This window comes from Heliconius melpomene, chromosome 2, assembly GCF_056956725.1.
Source record: "Heliconius melpomene rosina isolate 202511_hmr_F chromosome 2, ASM5695672v1, whole genome shotgun sequence".
NCBI lineage: Eukaryota > Metazoa > Arthropoda > Insecta > Lepidoptera > Nymphalidae > Heliconius > Heliconius melpomene.
This window is the reverse complement of record NC_140390.1, coordinates 4,648,118-4,672,821: the sequence shown is the minus strand read 5'-3', so window position 1 is coordinate 4,672,821 and position 24,704 is coordinate 4,648,118. Positions and strand designations below refer to the sequence as shown.

The 24,704-nt window shown below is 30.0% G+C and overlaps 3 protein-coding genes across 4 annotated transcripts; 1 reads left to right on the top strand and 2 right to left on the bottom strand.

Moving 5' to 3' along the window:
• Nucleotides 1-491: 491 nt before the first annotated feature.
• On the bottom strand, nt 492-7,262 carry LOC146540493 (cell cycle control protein 50A-like). The gene is made up of 9 exons (XM_085207087.1): nt 7,059-7,262; nt 6,818-6,951; nt 6,456-6,658; nt 5,888-6,027; nt 5,266-5,385; nt 4,850-4,935; nt 4,049-4,184; nt 3,513-3,678; nt 492-3,051 (listed from the first exon to the last, which is right to left on the bottom strand). Exons 1-9 carry the CDS (start codon nt 7,111-7,113, stop codon nt 3,006-3,008), a joined length of 1,086 nt encoding a protein of 361 aa, XP_085063213.1. The 5' UTR covers nt 7,114-7,262; the 3' UTR covers nt 492-3,005.
• Nucleotides 7,263-8,249: 987 nt separating this feature from the next.
• LOC146540492 (cell cycle control protein 50A-like) lies at nt 8,250-13,696 on the bottom strand. 2 transcript variants are annotated; one of them, XR_014879409.1, is made up of 9 exons: nt 13,295-13,599; nt 12,692-12,811; nt 12,036-12,235; nt 11,271-11,395; nt 11,046-11,159; nt 10,635-10,720; nt 10,156-10,261; nt 9,178-9,382; nt 8,250-9,045 (listed from the first exon to the last, which is right to left on the bottom strand). XR_014879409.1 is itself a non-coding variant. In XM_085207093.1 (9 exons), exons 2-9 carry the CDS (start codon nt 12,788-12,790, stop codon nt 8,999-9,001), a joined length of 963 nt encoding a protein of 320 aa, XP_085063219.1. In that variant the 5' UTR covers nt 12,791-12,811; nt 13,295-13,696; the 3' UTR covers nt 8,250-8,998. The 2 variants fall into 2 exon arrangements, 1 of the variants encoding a protein (XP_085063219.1); XM_085207093.1 differs by having other exon boundaries at nt 9,178-9,363; nt 13,295-13,696.
• Nucleotides 13,697-13,948: 252 nt separating this feature from the next.
• Nucleotides 13,949-24,209, top strand: Septin1 (Septin 1). Its single transcript, XM_085207085.1, has 11 exons — nt 13,949-14,112; nt 14,715-14,907; nt 15,194-15,324; nt 16,507-16,634; nt 17,014-17,131; nt 17,532-17,618; nt 18,131-18,291; nt 19,546-19,647; nt 20,037-20,130; nt 20,825-20,932; nt 21,280-24,209. Exons 1-10 carry the CDS (start codon nt 14,089-14,091, stop codon nt 20,912-20,914), a joined length of 1,128 nt encoding a protein of 375 aa, XP_085063211.1. The 5' UTR covers nt 13,949-14,088; the 3' UTR covers nt 20,915-20,932; nt 21,280-24,209.
• Nucleotides 24,210-24,704: the final 495 nt, after the last annotated feature.

Sequence of the window (24,704 nt, the reverse complement as noted above, 5' to 3'; positions counted from 1 at the left end):
CTTATAAATATCATATCTAATCAAGTAATAAATAATTGGATCACTTTTAATAAGTGTTCCTTGTGTTAATTTCTCGCTGTTATCATACTAATATTATAAATGTGAATGTAAGTTTGTTTGTTACGCTTTCGCGCCGAAACTACTCAACTGATTATGATGAAACTTTGTCCATGTATTCTAGGAGGTATTAAAAAGAACATAAGATAATTTTTATTAAGAAAAATGTACCTAGGTTGGCTATAATAAAAAAATCAGCTCAAATGAGTGTGTTGTTTTTTAATAAAAATAAATTCTATTTTGTAGTGAAAAAGTCGCAATATATATATAAATTATTTCAACTACAACTTACCCTGTGTGTATGTTTATAGCGAGTGGGATTTGACTTATATGATATTTGTGTTTTTAAAAAAGTATTTATTTAGGTTCCCTAGGTTCTAGTGAAGCTGATCGTTAATAAAGGATGTGAACCCAAAATTATAAAACAACCCAAAAATATTTTAAAACATTTATTCGTAAAACAACTAATACATTTAATAAATACACAGAATATTATCATCTGCGCGACTCTAGATTTTCAAATGCTTTTATACCTACGCAACCGAATAGTTCATGTTAAAGTAACTGTTAATTCAAAACATAATCTCAGTGATTTGTACAGTTTTTATGAAAATGTGTTTATTTGTAAATCATTATTGCCATAAGTCTACGCATTATTAAAACATATTTTAAAAGTTACAATGTACTGGCAACTATTATTTTCGTTTTAAAACAGTATACAGCCAGACAAGAACTTTATTAGGTACACGCGACCAATACCACCAGAGGTCCACCCCCTACTACCCCGCGACCCAGATCACTACACTGATGTACAGTAGAGACCGACTCGTAAGTGTTATTTACTCCTTCAGTTTGTATATGACACAACAAACAAACTGTTGACGTCGAACTGCACATATGAATATTAGAATATTATGCATACGACTGTACAATTACATGCGAGGGTTTGACTCGTGCCTGCGTTCACAATCTCTATAAAGTATTTGTCGGGCTATAGTATATTATAAACGTCAGACTAAGGTGATTTTCTAAGCTATATAGTTTCTTCGCTAAGTACATTAATTTAAATAGATTTAGTAATCTTATTTCGATAAAAGGCACTTTAGTTATATAAGATAACATTAAATTCTTGTTTATAACAAATGTTTCTTATTTGTTAATAATCAAATAAGTAACGAATTATATAAAACATACGTCAATATTTTAAACGTCGACGTCAATTAAATAGCAAAATATCACAATAATAATACAAGTAATAAAAAAAATATAACAAAAATATTTCTGTCACAGTATTTAAATAATAAAATTAATAGACAAGTGATTAATTAAACTAGTGTTGTAACCAATAAGTTGTTTTTTTTCACATTCAATTGTACTAAAGGAACGCAGTGTTATTAAACATGTAAATATACAGCACGGTCGATGAGTCGTGGCTGCCCTGAAGTTAGCTATATATAGCTGTGCAGACTTACAGACTTTATTTTAGGAATCTTTCTTAATTTTGATTATATTCTTTCCGAGTGAACAATGCGTAAAAGTTCAGGGTAGGCACAATTCGTCGAATGTACTATATAATTACACAATAGAGAATTATGCTATTTCAAAATGATATTTTAACAGAATCAAAATAATCATCCGCATGTTTAAAATAGAAATTAGTATAACATCATTAAATTGTAAAGAATATTTGTTATCAAGTGTGTTTCGTTTAACTATTAATTTATTATTTTTAGATGAGATATATATAAATAAGGATATTCCCAAAGTCATTAGTGATAAGTAAAAAAACATTATTTCGTAATAGTTTTGGCTTATATAAGAACACCAACCTTCCTTTACTACAAATGTGATAGAAATTTAAGGTTAATTACAATTAATAATATTTATCTACTGTCTAATAGCATCTAATAGTAGATCAAAATTCAATAAATGGAATCTATCTTAAATATATAATTGTTAATAATCTAAGAACAAATAGAATAACATTTTTTTTTGTCCATAAAAAGCGTTTGTTTAGTTTCACGCTGTATGCCGCACTGTAGTGTTCTCGAAGCATAGCTCATTATCAGAGCGAAGAAATTAAAATGTAAAATATTTCATTTTTTCGGGTGGGAATTGAACCCACAACCTGTTTGGCTCAAAAAACAAAAACTTAAAACGTTATTCTAATTGTCTACAAAACAAGTCACGATAAAATCATTACAAAAAAAAACATTTTGTTTAGAAACTACAAGCGCAATGTTTCAGTGACGCGAGTGTTGATTTAATATTATAACTGTAAGGTGTGAAAAAAGTGATATCAAGAATTAATATTACTTTAATAACGATAAAATAATTTCTAGATTTTAAGATAATTTACCCAAATTAATCTTAAGATACATCGATTTAGTTATAGTAACAAATAAAAGCAATATTAGTTTGTCTCGTATTATTCTCAAAGTGAACCCTAATGATAAACTAAATTTGCAAAATATTCTCAATTTACCCCCTGTTTATATAAATTCCGTGTTAGGTAGGAGGAAATTGAAAATTAAAGTTTGTTTAACCAACTGCTTCTCCATCTTTGTCACATCTGGTCACATAGAAATTATTAAATTAAAATATATTACATAATAGTTTCAATACATTTATATATATATTGTTAGAAATGATGACCATTACTGACTGGCACTTTTATGGGCTGTCAAAGGCGACTGAAAAAAAAGCACCGTTCTCACTCTGCCAGATTAATTTTGGGGAATTGAATATTGTTATTAGACTTCTAGATAAATCCCTTTAGTTGTTTAATAATTATTTGAAGCCTTGTTTTAATTCATTTCCTTTCCTACTTTATTTAATATTTGCAATAGTTTCTTAGAATATATATAAATCTTTCAGAAATACTCTTTCGTTCGTTTCGAATATATATTTTTTTGTAAATTCCACAGCATTGTTTGAATATCGCTCGTTTAAGAGTAAGGAGTGCGAGGGTTCACGTTGATCATCTCTGTTGTGCTGTAAAGATATGAAAAATATATATAAAAAATGTACAAGATAGTGACGTCATTGAAAAATAATTAAGTATCTATTGAAAATAACATATTTTTGCGTATTTATACAAAAACGTCCATCATTTTTTAAATTTGTGAAAAAGTTTTATAAAAATAAGTAAGATTTTATAAATTTCAAAAAATTCAAAAATTCATATCTCGCTTCGCTCAACATGTGAACACTACCGAGATTTTGCGAGCGCAGTGAGTCAAAATTTTGCTCCGGTTCGCGCCCCTAGTTTTAGGACAACTGTACAGCACGGTCAACGAGTTGTGGCTGAAGTTAGCAGGAGATGCTGTGGAGACTTGATTATAAGATTTTTCTTACTTTTGATTATTTCATACCCGAGTGAACAGAAAAAATACAAAAACCTAACTCCAAAGCGACCACAACTTGTCAACTGTATTACAATGAAAAAAACTAACCTTTTAGAGCATCTAACGTGTATAACAAGCAGCACTATGCCGAGTAAGAGGCACAAAGCACCGACGACCACGTAGGCGACACCGAGGAAAGGGTTCTTGCCGCCGAGGAGGGATGTCGTCGATATTATGAAGGATTTTGTACCGTCGAAATCTTTTACTGGGTAATCTGTAATTTTTTTTAATAATATTATAATATAAAACTATACTTATTTATAAAAAAATGAGATTTTAGCTTCACACTGTATCTCAAATATAAGAGGGTAATTAGAGGAAACCAAGTGTTAATGCAATATGTTCTTCAGACACCGCTCAATTTTCGAGAAGAATCTGTAGGGAGATTTTTTTTTCCAAACATAAAAATAATGTTTCGGCAAGAAAGAAACAATTTTTTTTATAATATATTTTCAATATTCCTATTCTGTAGTTATTTTATAATACGAAAAACGAAATACATAGAGATAATGCATAATATAAAAATAATAAATGTAAATAAAAGACGCAACTCCATAATCTCAAATAATAAACAATATACTCACTATATTCAACCCTCAATACATAAGGTCCTTTAAGGAGTCCGGGTCCAAAGCCCTCTTTAGAATGATCGACGCGACGGTACAACTTACGGAAGGTGGGCAAAGCTGCTGTGCGCATCCAAACTATGAGATCTTCATTCTGAAATTCGCGAAATTAACGTTAATTTGAAATTTTATGTAAATGGAGCTAATATTAATACCCTCCGATTTCCTTGCACCGATTACTTTTCGCGATATAGTATGTAGACGCAGAATTCAATAGGGCATTTTTTTATTAGTTTTATCGAACACGAAACAGTCGGTCATTTACAATTATAATATATTCGAAAACATATCATCATCATCATCATCAGCCTGTCCTCGTCCACTGCTGGACATAGGCCTCTCCAATGGCACGCCACTGAGCTCGATCTTCAGCTCTTCGCAACCAGCTGCCCGCTACTTTGCGAATATCGTCACCCCATTAAAAACATATGACTTCAAGTATATTAAAATATACATTGCATTGTAGAGTAGACACAGTGTATATGGACATTTATTCAATTTCCACCCAGTATCTAGTTACTGTATGTGAAATGGCAGAACTCAACGCAGCCCATTCGGGTTCAGTAGGTGGATCGAAAAGAAAAATATTTTTCCCATTGAGTTATAATCGAACACACATATAGACTATCAAGCAATGTCAATGTTGTTAAAATTTTAAGTACAAATATAAGTACTATACTTTATTGACATTATAAAAGATACACAACATCCTTTTTTAAATGCACAGAAAGAAAAGAAAAAAAAAATTAAAATATTTACCTGGAATCCATTATTATCTGTGTTGTTTGGATCTAGCATCCAAACTGGAATACGCCAGTTTATTGGTTTTGTGAAATTCTTAAATGCTGAAATAAAATGTATAAATGGTAATATAGACATTGTCATATGAAAACAAAATTGACATATAATTATATACATAGTGTCACTAATTACGAAAAATCTTTATAATTGTGTAGGCTGCTAAAAACAAAACTAAGACAACAGTTTGACTGCATTTCGAAATATGATATCTTAGTGATATTATATATAGGACCCTCCCAATCATTTGCCACATAATGTAACTCTTTGACAATCCTTTTAAAGTGTAAAGTAAATTATCCCATACAATGAAAAGATTTAAATTTCTGCAGATAAATAATGAAAGCTTAAGTTTAAATATTTGCATGGTCTCTTACCAGTCTCCAGATCCCCGGGTGGATTCCTAAATTTAATATCTTTATCAGAAGTCCATGCAATACCAGTTCGTAGTACTGGCACATCTTTGTTTAAATCTTGAGATTCTACTGTTAGGGTATCTAAAAAAACATTATATTAGACTATGATGTATTTTAATATTATATATTAAACAAGCAAAATATATAAAACAATTTTTTAAAATTTCTATTGTCAGAAGACTATTCTTATCATTAATCTTTGGTAATCTCACTAGATACCTGTTTCGAAGAGGTGAGGATTCAAGTCAGGCTAAATTAAAAAATAAATCTATCCTTTGTGTGTAATAACACTATCAAAAATAAAAAATATTCTTTTCATTATTTATCTAAATTTATATTTCTATGTCTTTGTTCTGGTATCAAGGGATTTTGGAGGCATTGCACATTGACATTCCAAAATGCAAAAAATTCGAAAAATTCACAGAAAGTGGGGAACAGAGTGTCTTAACTCCTAGTGAGGTTCCCTCTGCCTTACCAGGCTATGTGCGGGATACAGCATTAAGCCGATTTTTTTCATACTCCCAAATACTACTCAAGGAACCTACATGATAATTTACTATTTTTTTGTTTTTTATCAGCTTACCATTAAAAAGTGAATTAGCAATAGCACCACATGGGGCTATGGGCATCTTTTCCGATTTGCCTTCCACATCAGCATAAGCAAATGGTGCACAATCACTGGAAGGCGTCAGTGATAACCGTCCCAGAAGTTGGTTGTCATCTCTAAAAAAAACATATATTTTAATACTTAGTACAAATACTTCATTTAGCTTCACACTACATTCCTCTGAGAACCTAGTGTTAAGACATTTCTTGCCTGTTAAGAATCTTCTGTTCCCCATTTTTAGCAATGCATGTTACAAAAATCAACTGTCCAAAATAAACATATTAATAATTTCACTCTTCTGAGTAGGAATCTAACCCATAAACATTGTATTTACAGTAAAACACACATTTAGTTCTTATTAGTACAATTATATACTTTAAGCCTTGCTCCATGGCACAGTTTACTGTAAAATACAGCTGTTGTGAGTCCATTTCCTCACTCTTGTAAGAAGACTCTTGTGTGATGTTGAGGTGAATCACTGAATAATCAATGTCTTAAAATTTTTGCAGAGTGTCCTTAATATTAGATTTCTACAAAAAATTACCTTGATTTTACATATCTACGATGATTTTGGTAGTAATTGCTGAGACCATAATATAAATATACATCTCCTTTGAAATCTTCAGTAAGATTAAATGGTATTTTGCAGGTACAGGCACTCAAATTGTTTATTTTAATGTAATCTGCACATGTGATGTTTTCATCTTCTTTCATACAATATGTATAATCAATAACATGTTCTTTTACCTGTAATTTAATTGCTTAACTTTAACATATAATTTATTGCATTAATATCTAGTTGTATTTCAAATATTATCATCCTATAGATCTTTACGAAATTGAAGTAGAAATATTTATAATCAGTATACAAATAAGGATCAATGAAGGCCTATTTGTGTAGCTTACCTCATCAGAAAAGTAAAGTAATCCTATTCCAACTGGTATAAATGCTATACCTATTACAAAAAATGTTGGAAGAACAGTCCCTGCTGTTAAGATCGGTTGCCATGCAGGTAGCCGTTGCTGCTTAAAAGCGGATTCTACAAACCACAATTAATCAATACGAGAAATTAAGTAAAGAGTAAAGAGGATTGTTGTATTGTTAAATTAAGAGGATTGTTGTATTGTTATAAAAACATCAACTTACCAGCAGGCCTTCTTGATTTTACGTTTTGGTCAGAAGTATCACTTGACGTCGCCATCACTAAGTCGTGTTTTGGTAAACAAATTTAATTTTAGTTAAGTTATCAAAGAAGAAAAGGAATATTAGTAGTTGGTAATCATTACTCCCTAATCAAATCAATAACTCGCATTAGAGTTACTCATATTACTTATTGCTAATCTGTGGATATTTAGCACAGAACACATTTACTATTTAGTATACTATGACCACAGATTAATAAATATAATATATAGATTATAAATAAAATATAATGAGTGTATGTCTACTTTTATAGTACGCTTGCCAAGTGTTGTCTTGCCAAACACGTCGTTCACACAAGTGTTTCAACGGGGTATGATGTTGGCTCGCCAAACGTCCACGCTCTAATCCCTCACAAGAGTTTGGCATCCATCTAGACGCTTGTGAGCGCATTAATATGTTCCTGACATACAAGTATGACGTGCATGTTGAAGTTATTTCAGCTTTTGCGCTAAGTTTGACGTATTTATAATCTTTTATATTATATAAAAGATATTTTATATACTAAAATATCTACTAATATATTTTAGATGCTAAAACATCGCCAGCCTGGTATATAACCAAGTACGCTATTTATACGCTCGTAGATAGGCAACCAGGCATGCCAGTTAAGGAGAATATGGGAGAAGATACGGACGTACAGCTTGTGGTAGCTGCTACTCTGGGATTTCTATATTTTTCTTAAATAAAATCAAAAAGAAATTTAGTTTCTTTATTTAAGTGTTGGGTTTGACGTTAAAACCTCTAAATTTTTACAAGCATCGATCAATAATGTTTTTTCTAATGCTTTTCTTCGATTCGAGACAATGTGTATTGAGTGGTAGAACTTAGAACCGCGCTTTACTTTACCAGAGCGAGGAAATGAAAATATTAAATAATTCATTCCCCCCGTGTGGGAATCGACCCTAAGCAGTTGTTTCACACGCTTTTGGCACTGCACCACGACATACACGTTGCGTTCTTGGGATAACGAATACAAGTGGACTTTTTTGTCGTCTGTAACTTTGTCAGACAATTAAAAAGTGTCCAAAAAAGTTATAGTGTATAAGATGATCAGAGAACTATTTAAGTAAACTCTTACCAATTAAGCTCTATTAAACACCGTGTCTTGAATAGAAAACAATAAAAAAAATATAATTTATAAAAAAAATTGCAAGAAAACGACAAATTTATTGTACTTTCATATAAGTTCCACGCAATGCTGTGTTTTTTTAATAATTAACCTAATCATTATAAATAAATATATATTTGAATAATTATTTATTCTTTCTCGAAATGTTGTACAAAATTGATAATTCAATTAAGTTAAATGTATTATTTGTAAGTATTTACATTATTTAAGAAATTATATAAAGATTGTGAACAAAAGCAGAACAAAATGAATTTTAAATTTTATATCGCAGTCTTGTAGTTCTCCCGACAGGAGCTTATGGAGCCTCTGGTTTTTTAGTAAGTTCATCTTTTTCGAGTTATCGCATTAGTCAAATTCATTCTATAAAAATGATGTTGTCTTCTAAATATCGAATCAACTATCAAATAAAATCTTATGATCTTCTTCCTCCATGTACGCGGAAATTAGTTAGAGCCTTCGTGTTAACTAGCATACGAGTACATTGTTTATAGTGTATTTACGGCTTATTTTGTTTATTTGACTAGGAATACCACTTATATAATAAGTAAATATTCTTCTTTCTCTAGTTTATAAATGAGATCATGTTATCGAACATGTTGGTTTGCTTTTTTCAACCTCTACCAACTTTTTATTGAAGAATTTTGCCGTTTAATTCTATGGTAGAGGCAGTGCTAAGCTTTGTTGCTATGATATCAATAAATATTTTTCACTAATTAATTGTAATTCTTTGGTTTTTGTTTGTTCCCTTAAATAATTACATTAAACTTGTAGTATTTTCATTAGTTGAGTCATTAGTCGCATCTGCAAAAAAAGGTTTTATCAAAAACAAAAAAAAAACAATTATTTAAAGAGACAGTAGTATTCGTTTCTTAATACAATGTTTGAAAAAGTTTAGAATTTTAATTTACCATATTCTTTACTTGTTGTTGTTACCTTGTTTTTTCCGTCTCTGTATCCTGTATTTCACATATATAACTAAACATGTAAATAAATACAAAAAAATCACGATCAAAGAAATTATCCATATCGATTTATACAATAACTGATTTCCATTATTTTCATTGTTAAAAGATGTTAAAATAAATTTTCTTGAGCCATCATATATGCTTGACGGGTAGTCTGAAATTAAAAGAAAAATCTAATTTCAACTAAGACTTACTTGTATGTAACATTTTCAAAATATTAAAAAGTATATTGTGTTTTTGAACTGATTACCTGATTATGAAATAATTAGAGGCCAGTGGCACAGGGGTACAAAGTGTGACTGTGAACGCGACTGTGGGTTTGGTCCCCACTCGAGGAAATGAATTTATATTATAATTTCTGCACTCTAGTGTCGAGTTGAGCTCTACCATTCATCGCGCAATTTCCCCAGAATTCTGGGGAAAGTGGGGAGCGGAATGTCTTAACACCACGCTGCCACTTCCTACCCTGCTTTGTGCGGGATACATCGTGAAGAAAAAAACCATGTAATTTAAACCATTAAAAAGAATCGTGAGAAGTGATCATTACGTCGGTATGCAAAATGAAAGTCTTATAGTTTAATGAATCATGAACAACACGACACATTCTCGATTCACGTTGATTGCTCACATTTAAATTACATATCGATTCATATGAACAAATATTATAAAAAAAAGATAATCACAATAATTTCCTTGTAATATTAACCACATGTGATATCGTATGGCATAATAAACGTAAGGGCTTGTAAAGAGATGATTTGTTGTGTAGGGAGCTTAAGTGTTTTGGTTTCAAAAGAGAAAAAGAAAAGAAATCTCCGTAAAGATTGTGAAAATGCGTAAATAAGTTTAGAAAACCTGACTTTAGGCAGGCCATGACTCGTCAACCGTACTGTACTTAATACCTACTAGGTATGAGTAAAAACTTATTGAGTGGACTGCAACTTACTATATCCAACGCGCAATATATAGCTTCCACTCGGAAGATCTTGTGTAAAGCGAGCACGAGGCTTTCGTTTCCATCCTGTATTCATCCATCCTATAAATAGTTCGTTCTAAAGAAAAAAAATATTATTTCATTTACTATCTATAAAAATATAACGATAAGAATTATGAAGAAATAATAATAAAATGGGCTATAAATACTTATTTGAATGTTTTTACTTCAAATGTATTTAGGTATATTGTTATCTAATTAAATTTTACAGTTTTTACCCGTTTCCCTATCCACTTATCAAACAACTAATTATTACTATGGTTCCATAGTAATTATTACTTTTGATTATGTGTTAAGTATATATATCCATAACGAATATTACACATATAATAATAGTATATTATAATAATTATTATATTATAATACACATTATAGATTTTTCTTCAGCCCATTTTTACTCAAAAAATTACTAAGGATTGTGGACAACTGACCTGAAAACCGTTGTTTTCACTATTGTTTGTATCAAACTCCCATATACTCTTTTTCCAATTTTTTGGTTTCGCAAAATTTAATTTAGCTGCAAAGAAAGTAATCCGTAAATATTATAATCAATTTGAAAAACAAAATCAAATTAATTGGGATATATTTATGTTTTTAAAGTAACTAAAATCAAAATCCGTTATTTCGACCCTCTAAATTATGAATTATCAATTATTCTTAGGGTTCTGTACCCGAATATCCAAAAAACAGAACCCTTATAGATTCACTATATATATTATAACCACTTTATTTGTCTTTTAAACTACATATTTTGGGGACAAGGAGTGCTCTTTTTCTTATTATCAAATAATATTTATGTAAATAAGCATAAAATATGTGCAACAAAGTAATCAATATTTCACCTTCTGTTATATTTTCTGGATTCCGAAATTTCGTTTTCTCATAATCTTCCAACATTCCTGATAGCAAATATGCTACATATTTATTACTGGATGTTTGTAGAATATTAAATGTATCTGAAATATTTAAGAAATTTATTATATTCTCATTTAAAAAATGTAAACAAAGAAATTGTTTGATAGAAATAAAGAAAATAATATTATGTGATACTTATATGTTCTACTGACCATTAAATAATGTGTCAGCAATACGGCCACATGGAGCTATAGGTTTGTCATTTTCATCATATCTATATGGTTCACAATTTTCAGAAGGAGTAGGATTCAATACACCCTGAAGTTGGTTATCATCCCTAAAACAGATATTCGTTAAAAATACAACTATAAAAAAATTAAACAATCGACTATCATATATCAAATACAATTACAACAACTACTTACCTATAATATAAAAATATTTAGAATAATAGCAATTTTTTTTCTTCTAAATGAAACACATGCATATTTTAGAAAACGTATAAAAATCTGAACTCGTAGCTCTCGGAAACCGTCTAAGAACTCTGACCACTAGGCTATACGTTCTCATTAAGCTACGTAGAAACTCTTATAATGAGCTTGTTACAACTTATTTGTATTGTTAGCATTTCTGTTGGGATTTTTAAAAATTGGCTTAGTGGTCAGAGCGATGGGGAAAGAGACACGAGTTTAAATCCCGCTTCATTCAAAATTTTATACATTTTCTACAATAAGTTTTTTTTTTCTAAAAAAAATACTTACAAATAGTAAAAATAAAAATCAGAGAGAACGATACATATTTGGAAGTTAATAAAATAGCTGATATTAAATTGTCATAGCGACATGTATTTTATCTGAACCTGTAACATCAATCATTTCAACATTAGAATTGCTAATAACATAAAATTTTACTTTAAATCTTCCAATTGAATCTTTTTTTAATATGAAAAACGTAGTAAATATTTTTAAAAAACTTACTTTGAATTAACGTAATCGTCTCGCAATTGGTCGAATGTTTCCAGTTCATAGTAACCAATAATCTTTTCATGAAAATTTTCAGTCAGATTAAATGTTAAATAGCAAACACATATATCTATTCTGTTCTTTGTGTAATCTTTACACGTTATATTATTGTCGTTGATGCAATTTGTGTAGTCTATAATGTGTTCCAGGTTAGGCTAAAATTACACATAACAATGTTAAAAAAGTAAATATTGAGGTTGTGGTAGCGCAGCAGTACAATGGTGTTTCTATAACGCGGTTGTGGGTTCGATTCCCACTCGAGGAAGTGAAATATTTATTTACGTTTATATTTCCATTTCTTCGCTCTGGTGTCGAGGCAATTCAATAATTGTCGCATGTAATTTTAAAAACGTTTTTTATTTATGATTGAAATAAAATACACCTTAAATGTTTATGAATTTGCCAAAATATAATAAAAACTGAAAAATATTAAAAAACAGTAAACACGGTTTTTCAATCGGTTAAGCGATTTCTGAGACTTGCGTGAACAAACGCACAGACCAAACGACAAAGGGATAAAAAAAACATTGTTTTCGGTTGCATTACATTAAAAAATGATATAATATAATATAATTTCACTATATAAATTCTATATGCCTTTTTACAATTACCTTTTGAATATTAATCACATAGCTTGATGCTATTAAACACGCTATTGGGATTATTACATACAGTGGATGCAATTCGTAAAGTTTTTGCAACGACGTCATATTTACGAAATATGAAATACCCTGAAACAAATATGCATACTGTATTTTAAATTACTTTTAAAAATTGTAATGAAATTTAAATATTTTTTTTGGAAAAGGAATAAAAAATTTCGTATTGGGATATAAACTCGAGCATTTTGGAAGCCGTCCAAAAGGTGTGGGTTCAAATCTGGCTACTTTCTAAATTTTATGTTATCTTAAAAAATATATTTCTTTTAATAAGTGTGGAATAATACTTTTAAAAATATTATAAATTCTATATATTTTTACACGGACCACCCAGCCCCCCTATTCCTACGCTCATGTGCTTAATCGTACAAATGTGATATTATCAATAATGGTTTAACAAATGTTGTTTGTTTACATTTTGTCTTAAGGAAAATGAATATACTGTAAGTCTGTTGAAACAAAACCACATGAAAACAAAAAAAATAAGCTAAAATTATTTCTTAGCAATAAGTATATCATCATTAAAATTTTAGTTAACGTCAAATATCTACTTACCAATTATTTAGTTCGATTCGTGACATATATTCAAAAAGGTTGATCCGTGTCCTTCACATCTAATTTTATATACTACACTACACTATAAGATATCTCGCTCTTTCAATGTCGCGGAATAAATAATTGTTATTGTTACACTATTTAAAGTCATAAAACTTTAAAAAACTTACGACAGTAAGCATTTTGGTTGAATTATTTCTTTTAAATGTTGACTCGAGGAATGTAGCAAATGGTAATTGAACGTACGACAAAACATTTCATGGGTTTTTTATTTATATAAATAAACTGTCAAAATAAAAAATAAAGCTATCCGCTACTGACTCACACTCACAGTCACAGGTTACGTCGTGTGCCCAATGCCCATATATAAATAAAATGTGCCCGTTTATAAAAATAATAAACAATATACCAAATGAAATTCAATATTCATTTCATTCATTTCATCTCAATTTCATTCATTCAAGAAGAGAGATTAAATTAGATTAGATTTAAATTAAAATTGTAGTATGCATATTTTAAAAATTTTAATTAATTTTTATTAAATTGAATAAAATTATTTTTGTGCTACCATCAGCAATTAATTAACTGAGCTGGCAGCACTATTCTTGACATTTTTATGTTTTGTGTCATACTCATACCGTCATACGGCACGTATTCTATAGTTGATATTGATATTGATAGTTGTGTCAGATTCAGGTAGGGGAAGTGTAAAACAACTCTGAAAACTATACTAAATATAAACATTTAACTAACAAATACTTGGTAACGAGTTTTACTATTTATCGAGAACCATAATGTCGAATGAAAACGCAAAAAATGTAAGTTTTATTATATATTTTTATCAATTTATAAGTCGGTATTTGATTGTCAGCGTACGCTTCAATTTCTGTGTGATTCATACCAAAATTACAATTATCCTTAAAAGTAAAATAATTTTGTTTACATTTCATACATTTCGAAAAAGTAGAATGCCTTTAGTTAAAGAAATTAGTATTTGGTCTACACAGATTACAGTTAACGACGGATGTATGTGTGTCAGTGTTCACAGCTCGCAGATGCCGGTTGAATATTTATTAAACGATGTTCTACTTTATTCCCTTGTTGTAAATTAAAGCTCATGAACCCTTTTATAATAAATTATCGTTTTTAAGTGACTTCATGATAAAAATTATAAGAAATAAAAGATTTCTTTCATTGGTAGGTATATGATTTTTTTTTGCGTGTTATTAGAAAATAATTAATGTACTGTAACTCAATACTGTCCTACATTTGTTACCAAAACAATGAAGTGTAAATAATGTATCTGAGAGATTATTGAACCCCAACCATCAAGTTTACTTTCAGAGACTGTGCTCTAGCCATGACAACCCCCAAATAGAAAGCATGTAAAATATTATAATATTAATATATTTTTTAATAGTTTTCCAACTTGGAGACACCAGGATATGTGGGATTTGCAAACTTGCCCAATCAAGTGCACAGAAAATCAGTGAAGAAGGGATTTGAGTTTACTCTCATGGTTGTCGGCGAAAGTGGACTAGGGAAGTCTACTTTGGTCAATTCCTTGTTTCTCACAGATTTATATCCTGAGAGAGTCATACCAGATGCTATTGGTTAGTGTAACATTTTTTTTCTTTTCATATATTTTTTTTTGAAATGTTCACCAATAGTACTATTAAGGTTATTTATTCAATAAAAATTAGAAATATCTTTATGGTATATTTAAATATATGGGAATGGAATTTATATTCACAATTACTAGTCTAGATTCCAGTTATATTGTTAATAATAATATGAGTTGTTATAAACTTTATAATAACATTATCAGTAATTTCCTTATTTGTACATTGAATAAGTTAACATTGATTTTAACAATTCATTGTTTTTAATTTTTGTTAGAAAAGACAAACCAAACGGTTCAATTAGATGCATCAACTGTGGAGATTGAAGAGAGAGGTGTTAAGTTACGTCTAACTGTAGTAGATACACCTGGATATGGTGATGCAATTGATAACACTGATTGTTTTCGGGTATGTAAATGATTTTTTTTTTCATCATATATATATTTTCTTGTCTGCAAATATTTTAGATATATCATATAAATTTTGTGACGTTGAGTTTCGCCATTTAACAGGCAATGCCTCCAGAATTCGGCGGAAAGTGGGGACAGAGGGTCTTAACATTAGATTCCCTCTGCCTACCCTGTTGTGTGCGGGATACAGTGTGAAGCTAATTGAGAAGAATAAACCTTAGATATTTACAATTGCTGTCATTGTATGTTGCTGTTTATTTGTGATTATGTCAACAAAAAGACTAACATTTGTTTTCAAGTGTTGTAGCATGCTAGCCAGTATATGTAATTTTTGGTCTAAAATTGTGTTAATAATGTAAATCTAAATCAAATATTATGATTTTTTAAAGTTTTAATGATAATATAATGAACGTGGCCAAAGTCCAAACTTTCTTTCTATTAGTCATGAACTTGTATCTGTTTGTTTATCATTTAAATAGTACTTTGAAGTAAAACTACAGATGTTATATTTATTACTATGAAACTTAACTATATGCAGTTTCAAATAAATTAAGTAGTATACCGATAGGGTAATTAAGTACAGAGAGAGCTCTTTTAGCATAGTGTTATAGTGGTATGCCAGAAATGCTGTTGATCTATTTAATTAATATTTTATGATTATATATGATTTTTTTAATTTTCTCAGTCCTTTCAAAATATAGTAGGTCTAAATTAGTAGAAAAAAATAGATTCTCTCTGTCTCAGTGTACACCGGAAAATCTTTGAGTTAAAAAATCATGCCTTACCCTACCTATTCCTATTCCTGTTAAAGTTACTGGAAAAATTATTATTTTACAAAAAAAAATCTGTAAAATAGTAAAGAGCCACTGGCAGCTGAAATTCGAGTTGTTTGTCAAATTTCAGTGTTTTTAGCTTTATAATGACTAAACATAATATATAACCTATATTACTAACTTTAGGGTAGGCAGAGGGAACTTAGTGTTAAGACGTTCCGTTCCCCACTCTTTGCTGAATTTGGCATTACCCCTCGTTACCAGAGCGAGCAATCGAAAATATTAAATATTTCGTACCCTCTATTTGGAATCGAACAACCGTCACAGTTCACAGTCGCACGCTTGTGGCCCTGCGCCATTACGGCCTCATTCATTGTTATAGTTATTAATTCTAAATCACTTTTCAGTCAATCATCCAATACATCGACGAGCAATTCGAACGGTTCTTGCGCGACGAAAGTGGCCTTAATCGACGCAACATAGTTGACAATCGCATTCATTGTTGTTTTTATTTCATTTCACCGTTTGGACATGGGTATGTATATGAATAACTAGATACTCTGACGCGCGGCTTCGCCCGCTCACAGTTATACTTACAATATAGCGAAATTATACATAATTTATACATAAGTTGTAGCTTATCTGTTATTCTGATTAGGTATTATTACTATATTAGATGAAACTTTATGTAACTATAAAGTTTCACCTAATTCCGTTCAGTAGTGTTTGCGTGAAAGTGGAACGAACATTGATACTATTAGTAGAATGATTTTCCTAAATAATTTAATTTTAACCAGTTAGTTTACAAAATCGAGAAGGCCTGTCATGGGGCAGGGTCACAGGTGTGTATCTCAACCCACAACCATGGTGTGTTCACTCACATTTCGTTTGGTTAGTTTTATTTTCCCTTTCAGATTAAAGCCACTGGATATTGAATTTATGAAACAATTACATAACAAAGTAAACATAGTTCCTGTCATTGCTAAAGCTGACTGTCTCACTAAGAAGGAAGTCCAACGACTAAAGTCTAGGGTACTTATACATTTTATTTATTATTTATAAACAAATACTTAAAGTTATTTTAATTTACAGTATTATTTATATATAGCCTGACGGTCGTGATGCAACGTCCAACTGTAAATTATGGGTTCGATTCCTATGTGGGAGAATGTTTATTTTTCATTACCAAAGTAAGACAAAATGTGAAGCAGAGTTCCGTCCTCAGAATACCCTACTATATGTGGGATATAGGTAAAGCAAAAAAAAATTATATTTGATAACTTTAAAGAAAGCTGGTATTATATTTATAGCATAATTATATAGGTTTTCCACTTCAAATTCTTCTTTTAAGACATCAAATGAATCGTTAATTTGATGCGTAAATATGTTTTTTTATTTCACTTGAATTTGCTTAATAAATAATAATTTGCAGGTTATGGAAGAAATAGAAAGGGAGGGAATCAAGATTTACCCTCTCCCAGATTGTGACAGTGATGAAGATGAAGATTATAAGGAACAAGTATGTGCGATTGTTATTTGTATATAGAAAGTTTATAATTATTGTGGGTGGCACTTAAAAATATTATTATATTTTTATAATAAAATCAAATCACAATCAATCACACTGTATTCCACACAGAGCAGGGTAGGCAGAGGGAACCTAGTTTTAAGACACTCAGTTCCCCACTTTTTTTCGAATTCTAGAGGAATCCTAAAATTATATCTACAAAGCTTATTTCAGAGCGACATTTCAGACTTTATTACTTAAACACAGCGACGAAAGTCACGGACGACCAAAGTGTGTAGCGTAAAATAGATGAAATATAAAAAAAACTTCAAATTAATTACAAAACAATAACTCAACATTATTTCAACAAAAATAATTTGTAAGAAGCATATAAAATTTTCTGAGTTATGATGAGTACGTATGGTACGTACGTACGTACCAACTAGGTATCCAATTGGCGAGGGTTCTAATCCCGCTACGTGCAATTTTTTACATGTTTTCTAGAAAGTACAATAACTTAACAGGTCCGCCAACTCAAAGCGGCGGTGCCGTTCGCTGTGTGCGGTGCTGGCCAACAGCTGGAGGTTCGAGGTCGCCGGGTGCGAGGCCGCCTCTACCCGTGGGGCGTTGTCGAGGTGGAAAACCCCGACCACTGCGATTTTATTAAATTGAGGACTATGCTTATGTTGGTATTGTTGAATTTTTTTTAGATTTTGTTTCTTTTTTTTTTTGGGAGGCTATCCATAGATAATGTGCCTTCCGAGCCCGTGGAGGTTTTTTATATGTTCAGTCACGAGTCAAAAGTGCTTATATTAGTCTTATTTGAATAAAGAATCATTTGAATTTGTGGCACGTTAAAGTCTCTACTTTAAGGGTCGATTAAGTAACACGATAAGATGAGGGACCTAAAATTATAATATAATTATATAATTTGCAATAATCCATCACAAATTTGATGGAGGAGAGTTCACCATAAGTTTTGTCTTATCCATGATCTATCTGAAAAGGGCTTCGCCAATCGTTCTCTCGAGTGATGTTTGAACCCAACTGATTCAAGGCTGCACTTAAGATGTTGCTTAATATTTTTTTTTAAATTACATCTAGATATAATATAACAGAAACTTCAAATCGTTGCTTCAAATTCCAGTTAATCGATTTTTACAATTTATATCTAACAATTTAAGTGTGTAAAAGTAACTAGTGACTCACAACGGTCAACGGCCGATAAGAGACAAGTATTGTTTCTTATCAGCTACATGCACATGCGTTTATTTAATTGAGTTTACTTTACTTGTTTGTACAAGAATTTATTTGTTTATAGTGACAACAATACTAATACAAAACACAAAGATGAATATTAAACAAGCTTACCATTGTAATGATAAATTATAAACAAGTTCGATCGATTTAAATACAATTTTCCCTATTATATTTTGACATATTTCCCTTAACATTTTTAGTGTTATTTTTATTGAAATTGGTTCATAAATAAAAAAGTTATGTCAATATAAAGTATTGCTTCAAAGTGTTCTAATGAATTGGCTAGTTTTCAAGCTATTTATTATTAGATCACGAAAGTAATTTAGATTAGAAAAAATTGTAGTAGTACAAGCGGGCGAAGCTGCGAACGGGTTCGGAGAAATTTATTCCAAAAGATACATTATTTTAGTTTAAATTATTGTCTAATCTTTGATATCTAATACTAATTCAACTCCATTTTAGTGCCTAATTTTCGAGATATTGCATTTTGAATTGTTTTGTCTTGTTACCAGAACAAAGTAATGAGAACAATTCATTCCCTCTAATGGGAATCGAGTCTCAATCTGTTTTACAGTCAGACATTGCTGAAAGCTCTACGGCGGTCTCAAATTAAATTTATAATATTTAATTGTTATTATTATTATTATATAATATAAATATTTAATTATTATTATTACAGCACACACATGCAAGACTTGCAAGAGGTGACCCAAGAGGTGCACTATGAGAACTATCGCTCAGAGCGACTCGCACGCAACGGACAGATACCTAAGCGACACACGTATGTATTGAAATTTAAATAATTAGTTATGCCACTTTTATGTTCGCTTGGATATATTATAATTCGATTTTATAATTTAAATGGAATTGCATAGATTGTGGATATTTAGCTATAATTTTTTTATATTCATTTCTTTTCAATTTGTAACATGGGATGAAGTATTAATTCAATTATATTGTAGTGTTTGCTTTTCCTAATATTTGATTTATATCTGGTATATTATAGTATACATCGTCAGCACCACCTACTGAGTCCAATTGTACTTTCAATCAATCCAGACCCCTATTAAAATATATTCACATGATTTTATTCAAAGTGACCAATCTAATTAGTAGAAATAGGGTGACATACACATACACATAAGAATTATTTATATAACATTTTTATAGTTCTACCGAGAGCGGTTTGAGTGAATCTGACTCTGGCCTCACTAACGGATCTAACGACGACGCCGGAGAACGCGAACGTGCTCTCCGTGAAAAGGTAAATAGCTTATACATAGATATATACAAAAAAAAATATAACTAGCGACCGGCTCGCGGCTTTATTTGGAACTAAAAAAATAGTTACTTACAAATTTGATTTTTTTTTGTTTAAATAACATTATCAAAGCAAAGCAAGAGGCAAAACGCGGCGATGAGTTCCACTACTCAATCACCGTAATACCTCTAGAATTCAGCGGAAAGCGTGGAACGGAGTGTTTTAACCCTAGGTTCCCTGTGCCTACTCTATGCCTACCCTGCTGCTGTATGCGAGATACAGGATTTTTCTTAATAATTTTAAAGACAACGTCTCCACTATGAATACTAAACTTCCAGCCCATTCAATAACAGTTATTTTATAGATAGTTATTACTTGAACAAAAGAATTTTGATATAAAGAATCAATCTTTTACGAATCGATTTAAATAAATAAGAAAACACTAAATGTTGCCAAAATATAATAATGGAAAAAACATCAGCAAAAGTCACAAGTTATATTTTATTATTATCTTTTATGACGATCTTGACTTAGTCAAAAGTGCTCGTTCACACTGTTGTGTATTGTAAATGTAACAACTTGCCAATTTAAAACTATAATAATGGGAGATTTTCTCTTCTTTCCCGTCTTTTACAATATGTTGTTTATTGGATGGTGGAACTCATAATTTATATCATTTATATTTTGTCATTAACAGGAAGCGGAACTACGACGTATGCAAGAGATGTTGGAGCAGATGCAGCGTCAGATGCAGTTGCAGGCCGCTGCCAATACCACATCCGCATAGTGTACCCGTGCCGCGCAGGTAAAAATACTTAGGAGCTTCTATTTTCTTTTACTTTAATCATGCTTTATTCCCCTTTATGATGTACTTATCGAACCAAACGCGGTTTCGCCTGTTTGAAAATAGTATTTATTTATAATAGCGATTTTTCTTTACATTAATTGTAGCCTACGTATTATTCTATGTGATATATAAGATGCTACTGTAAAGCTTCATCCAAATTTCTTCAGATGTTTTTGCGTGAAAGTGAAACAAACATCCATCCATCACTAACTCGCACATTTATAATAAAAAAATAAAACGGGATACAGCGTGAAGCTGGTTTAATTTTTTTTAACTATATAGTAATTTATAAAATAACCTTCCAGCTGGAAACAGGTAGGGCGATCCAGCTGGCGGAGGCTTGTGACGTAGTTACCTCAATACTACGTGTCATACCCTACTGCGTGACATCTACCTAAGGAAGCATGGACTTTGTAATATACATCTGTCTCTGTCTCTCTATTACACATTATGTTTATCCATCTCATTCTAGCTTTAGCTTTCAACAGCTTGTACAGTCAAGTGCAAAGAAATTGTATGATTATTATTAAATATCTTTGCTTATATTAAGACAGCATGTAATTGTAAATGTGACGAGGTTCGATTCTCATTCAGAGGAATGATTTTTTCATTCCTTTGTTCTGGTAAAGAAGGCAAAGTATTGTTGTGTGAAAACGGAGTAATTAAATACTAGTCTCTCTGCCTACCCTGTTACATGTGGGATACCTGAAAACTAAAAAAAATTAAATATCTTAAATTGCAAGCTGTGGGTAATAAAAGGTGCTAGCAGAACAAAAAATATCATAAAGAATTACACAATTAAAATAGTAATTACTAGATTTTTTATATGTATGGATATTTTTTGTTTATCAGTGTATAGCTATTTTGTATGTACCTTACTTATTATGCACAGACAGTGTTTACTTTAGGTGATAAAAACAATTATTGTAAATGACTGTACAATTTATTGCACCAAAATTCATTTAAAACAATTGCAGTTAGCACAATATAGATGTATTGAGTGTGTGACTGCACTCAGAGATGTCAATTAGTAGATTGATAAAAAATATGATAATTAAATGCTAATTGACATACTGAGTGTGACTTTTACCAAGTTTAGTGTCTGTTGAATTAATGACAAATTTGAGATAGTAAGTTAACCGAAAAACTATATAAACTATTTACAATAAGTAAGTCAATTTATGTAATTACACTGTCCAGGCCATTTATCTTTAGACACTATTAGATAGATATTAAAAGTTCCATATATGTTTCTCATTATTATATAATACATAAGGATACTAAAATAAATATATTACTCTTAATCATAATTAGATTTTACCAATAATAGTGGAAGTTATTATTGTAATTAATCATTGAATATTACTTTTAATACATCATGTTTCATCATGGGTAAGAACAAAATTAGTGCTTCGAACTCATTTAAATACATCTTTATATAATTGAAGTCGAAATAAATATGATAAATTTGCAGAACCATTTTATAACAACTTTGTAAAACTGTCATTTTATTATATTACACCAAATGAATGTAATAATAACCTAGTATTATAAGTTTTGTTTAATTCGTGTATTACAATTACAGTATGTTTTAAACACATATTTTATTATAACAGTTAGATTATTTTTTTCATATATTTCGAGAATTATATCGAATTTAGTTTTAATTTATGTATCTGCAATAATAATCGAATATATTTAGTTTTAGTTTTGCTTATATCACGTTTAGTGCATTTTACAAGTATTCAATAGTAAGATTTATTTCGTTTAAAAAATAAATAAAAAATTCAAGTCCAGCGCTCAAAAGTGTATCATTTTTTGAAAGTTATATAATTTTTTTGAAATACAAAGTTGCAATGACAATACTCGCCTAATTAATTAAGTTATCTTGGTATAAAGCAGTTTTTTATATGAAATATATATTCGTTATTTTTGTGGTGAAGTGAGTTAGCCCACAGATTAAATATCTTGATACAAAAAAAATAAGGATATTTAAACAAAAAAGTATAATAAGGCTGTCGTGGCGCTGTTCAGCATCTGCCTTAAGGCGACGATTGTGGTTTCGATTCCCACTCCAGAGTAGAAATGATTTATGTTCATTTCATCACTCTGTTAAAAGGACAACGCGAAGCGCCCCTTTATCAATGTTATCTCAAAAAAATATTAAAATCTTACAGAATTTGAGTTATTAGAATCTTATAGTTTAGATATTATTGAGACAAATAATAATTTTGTGTTCAACCATTTCATTTTATCAAAACTTGTAATGTTGGTTGCCTTTCTTCACCACCAAAACAACAATGTGTAATCTATATTTATAATTAAATAATTTTGTCATGTTGCAAGAATATTTTATATAATTGTATAATATAATTTTGATTGAATTGAAATATGATATCATTTTGAATTGTATTAATTGAAATATTTTTAATTGAGATTTGCTTATTTATACATCATTCAAGAGATAGGAACATAGGCAAAAGAATTCGTTCAATTAAATTAAAATTATAAATATTCCATAATATGTTTAACTTATCGGTTAAAAATATTGGAGATTAATTAAAATTAGTTGCTTATTTTATGTAGCAATTGACCTAATCTCTTTTTTATATGTAATACAATTTTAAGACATATTATAATTTTTTCAATGATAGTATTATTTTCTTATTATTTGACTGATTTTGAATCTTCCGTTTATATAATACTTATCGAATTTGTATTTTTAATTTGTTTTTTTAAGTATGTAAACGTTATGGTATTTGATTTATATTCCATAGTTATAAGGTAATAAATAGTGAAATAGACTAAATTGAAACATAATTTTTTTACAAAACATTGTACTTAATTTATGATGTTAACAAATCTCGAATACCTTCAATTTGGTTATGTCGAAATAATTTACTGATTATGAAACTCTTTTTTGAAGGCCTTTAATAAAAACTTCATTTTCGGTGCATTTAAAAATTACGTAGATATAGATAGTGGAAAAAATAAGTGATAAAGAAAAGTAATAATACAACATTTTAAATGTAAGGTTATTATTGGCTAGAATATCATTGTAGATGTAATTGGTGCCAAAATTGTGATTTGGTTGATTTGGCTATGGTTGGTTCTGAGTATCATCTGAACGAAGGGACGTCTACGATATGGAATATTTATCATGACCTTTAACCAAATTAATACAGTAAAAACCTATGTAATCATATTTTTATATGAAATAAAATAAAAACAATTATTTATTTATTATTTACCCATTTACCTAACAACTTAGGAAATAAGATGAAATTGGTTTTGGAACGTCAATATTTTTTAATTTTCAAATCCCTGGTTTAGACTTTAGCGATGGCTTGGCAGACGCCCCCGAACTCCATGTTCTTACTTTCATCTAGGCGTGTGTGAACGCGTAAGTAACTTTGTAAGATAAATAAATTACATTGGGAAAACTGGTGTTCTGTTGTGAGCTTTGGAAAGCTGAAAATCTATCACAAGATGAGTCAATGAGGATTTAGTGTCGGTATAAATATATGCTATAAGATATAGATGTCGTCACAACATATAATATTATGTTTTCTTTTATTATTTAAAATGAAATGAAGAAGACAACACAAAAATAATTTTAGAAATTATTAGTATGTTTTACAATTGAAATAAAATACCGTAAAATGAAGTGGATAGAAATAGTTATAGAATTTTTTATATAAAAAATTCAATCCAACGTTTGTAAATTTTA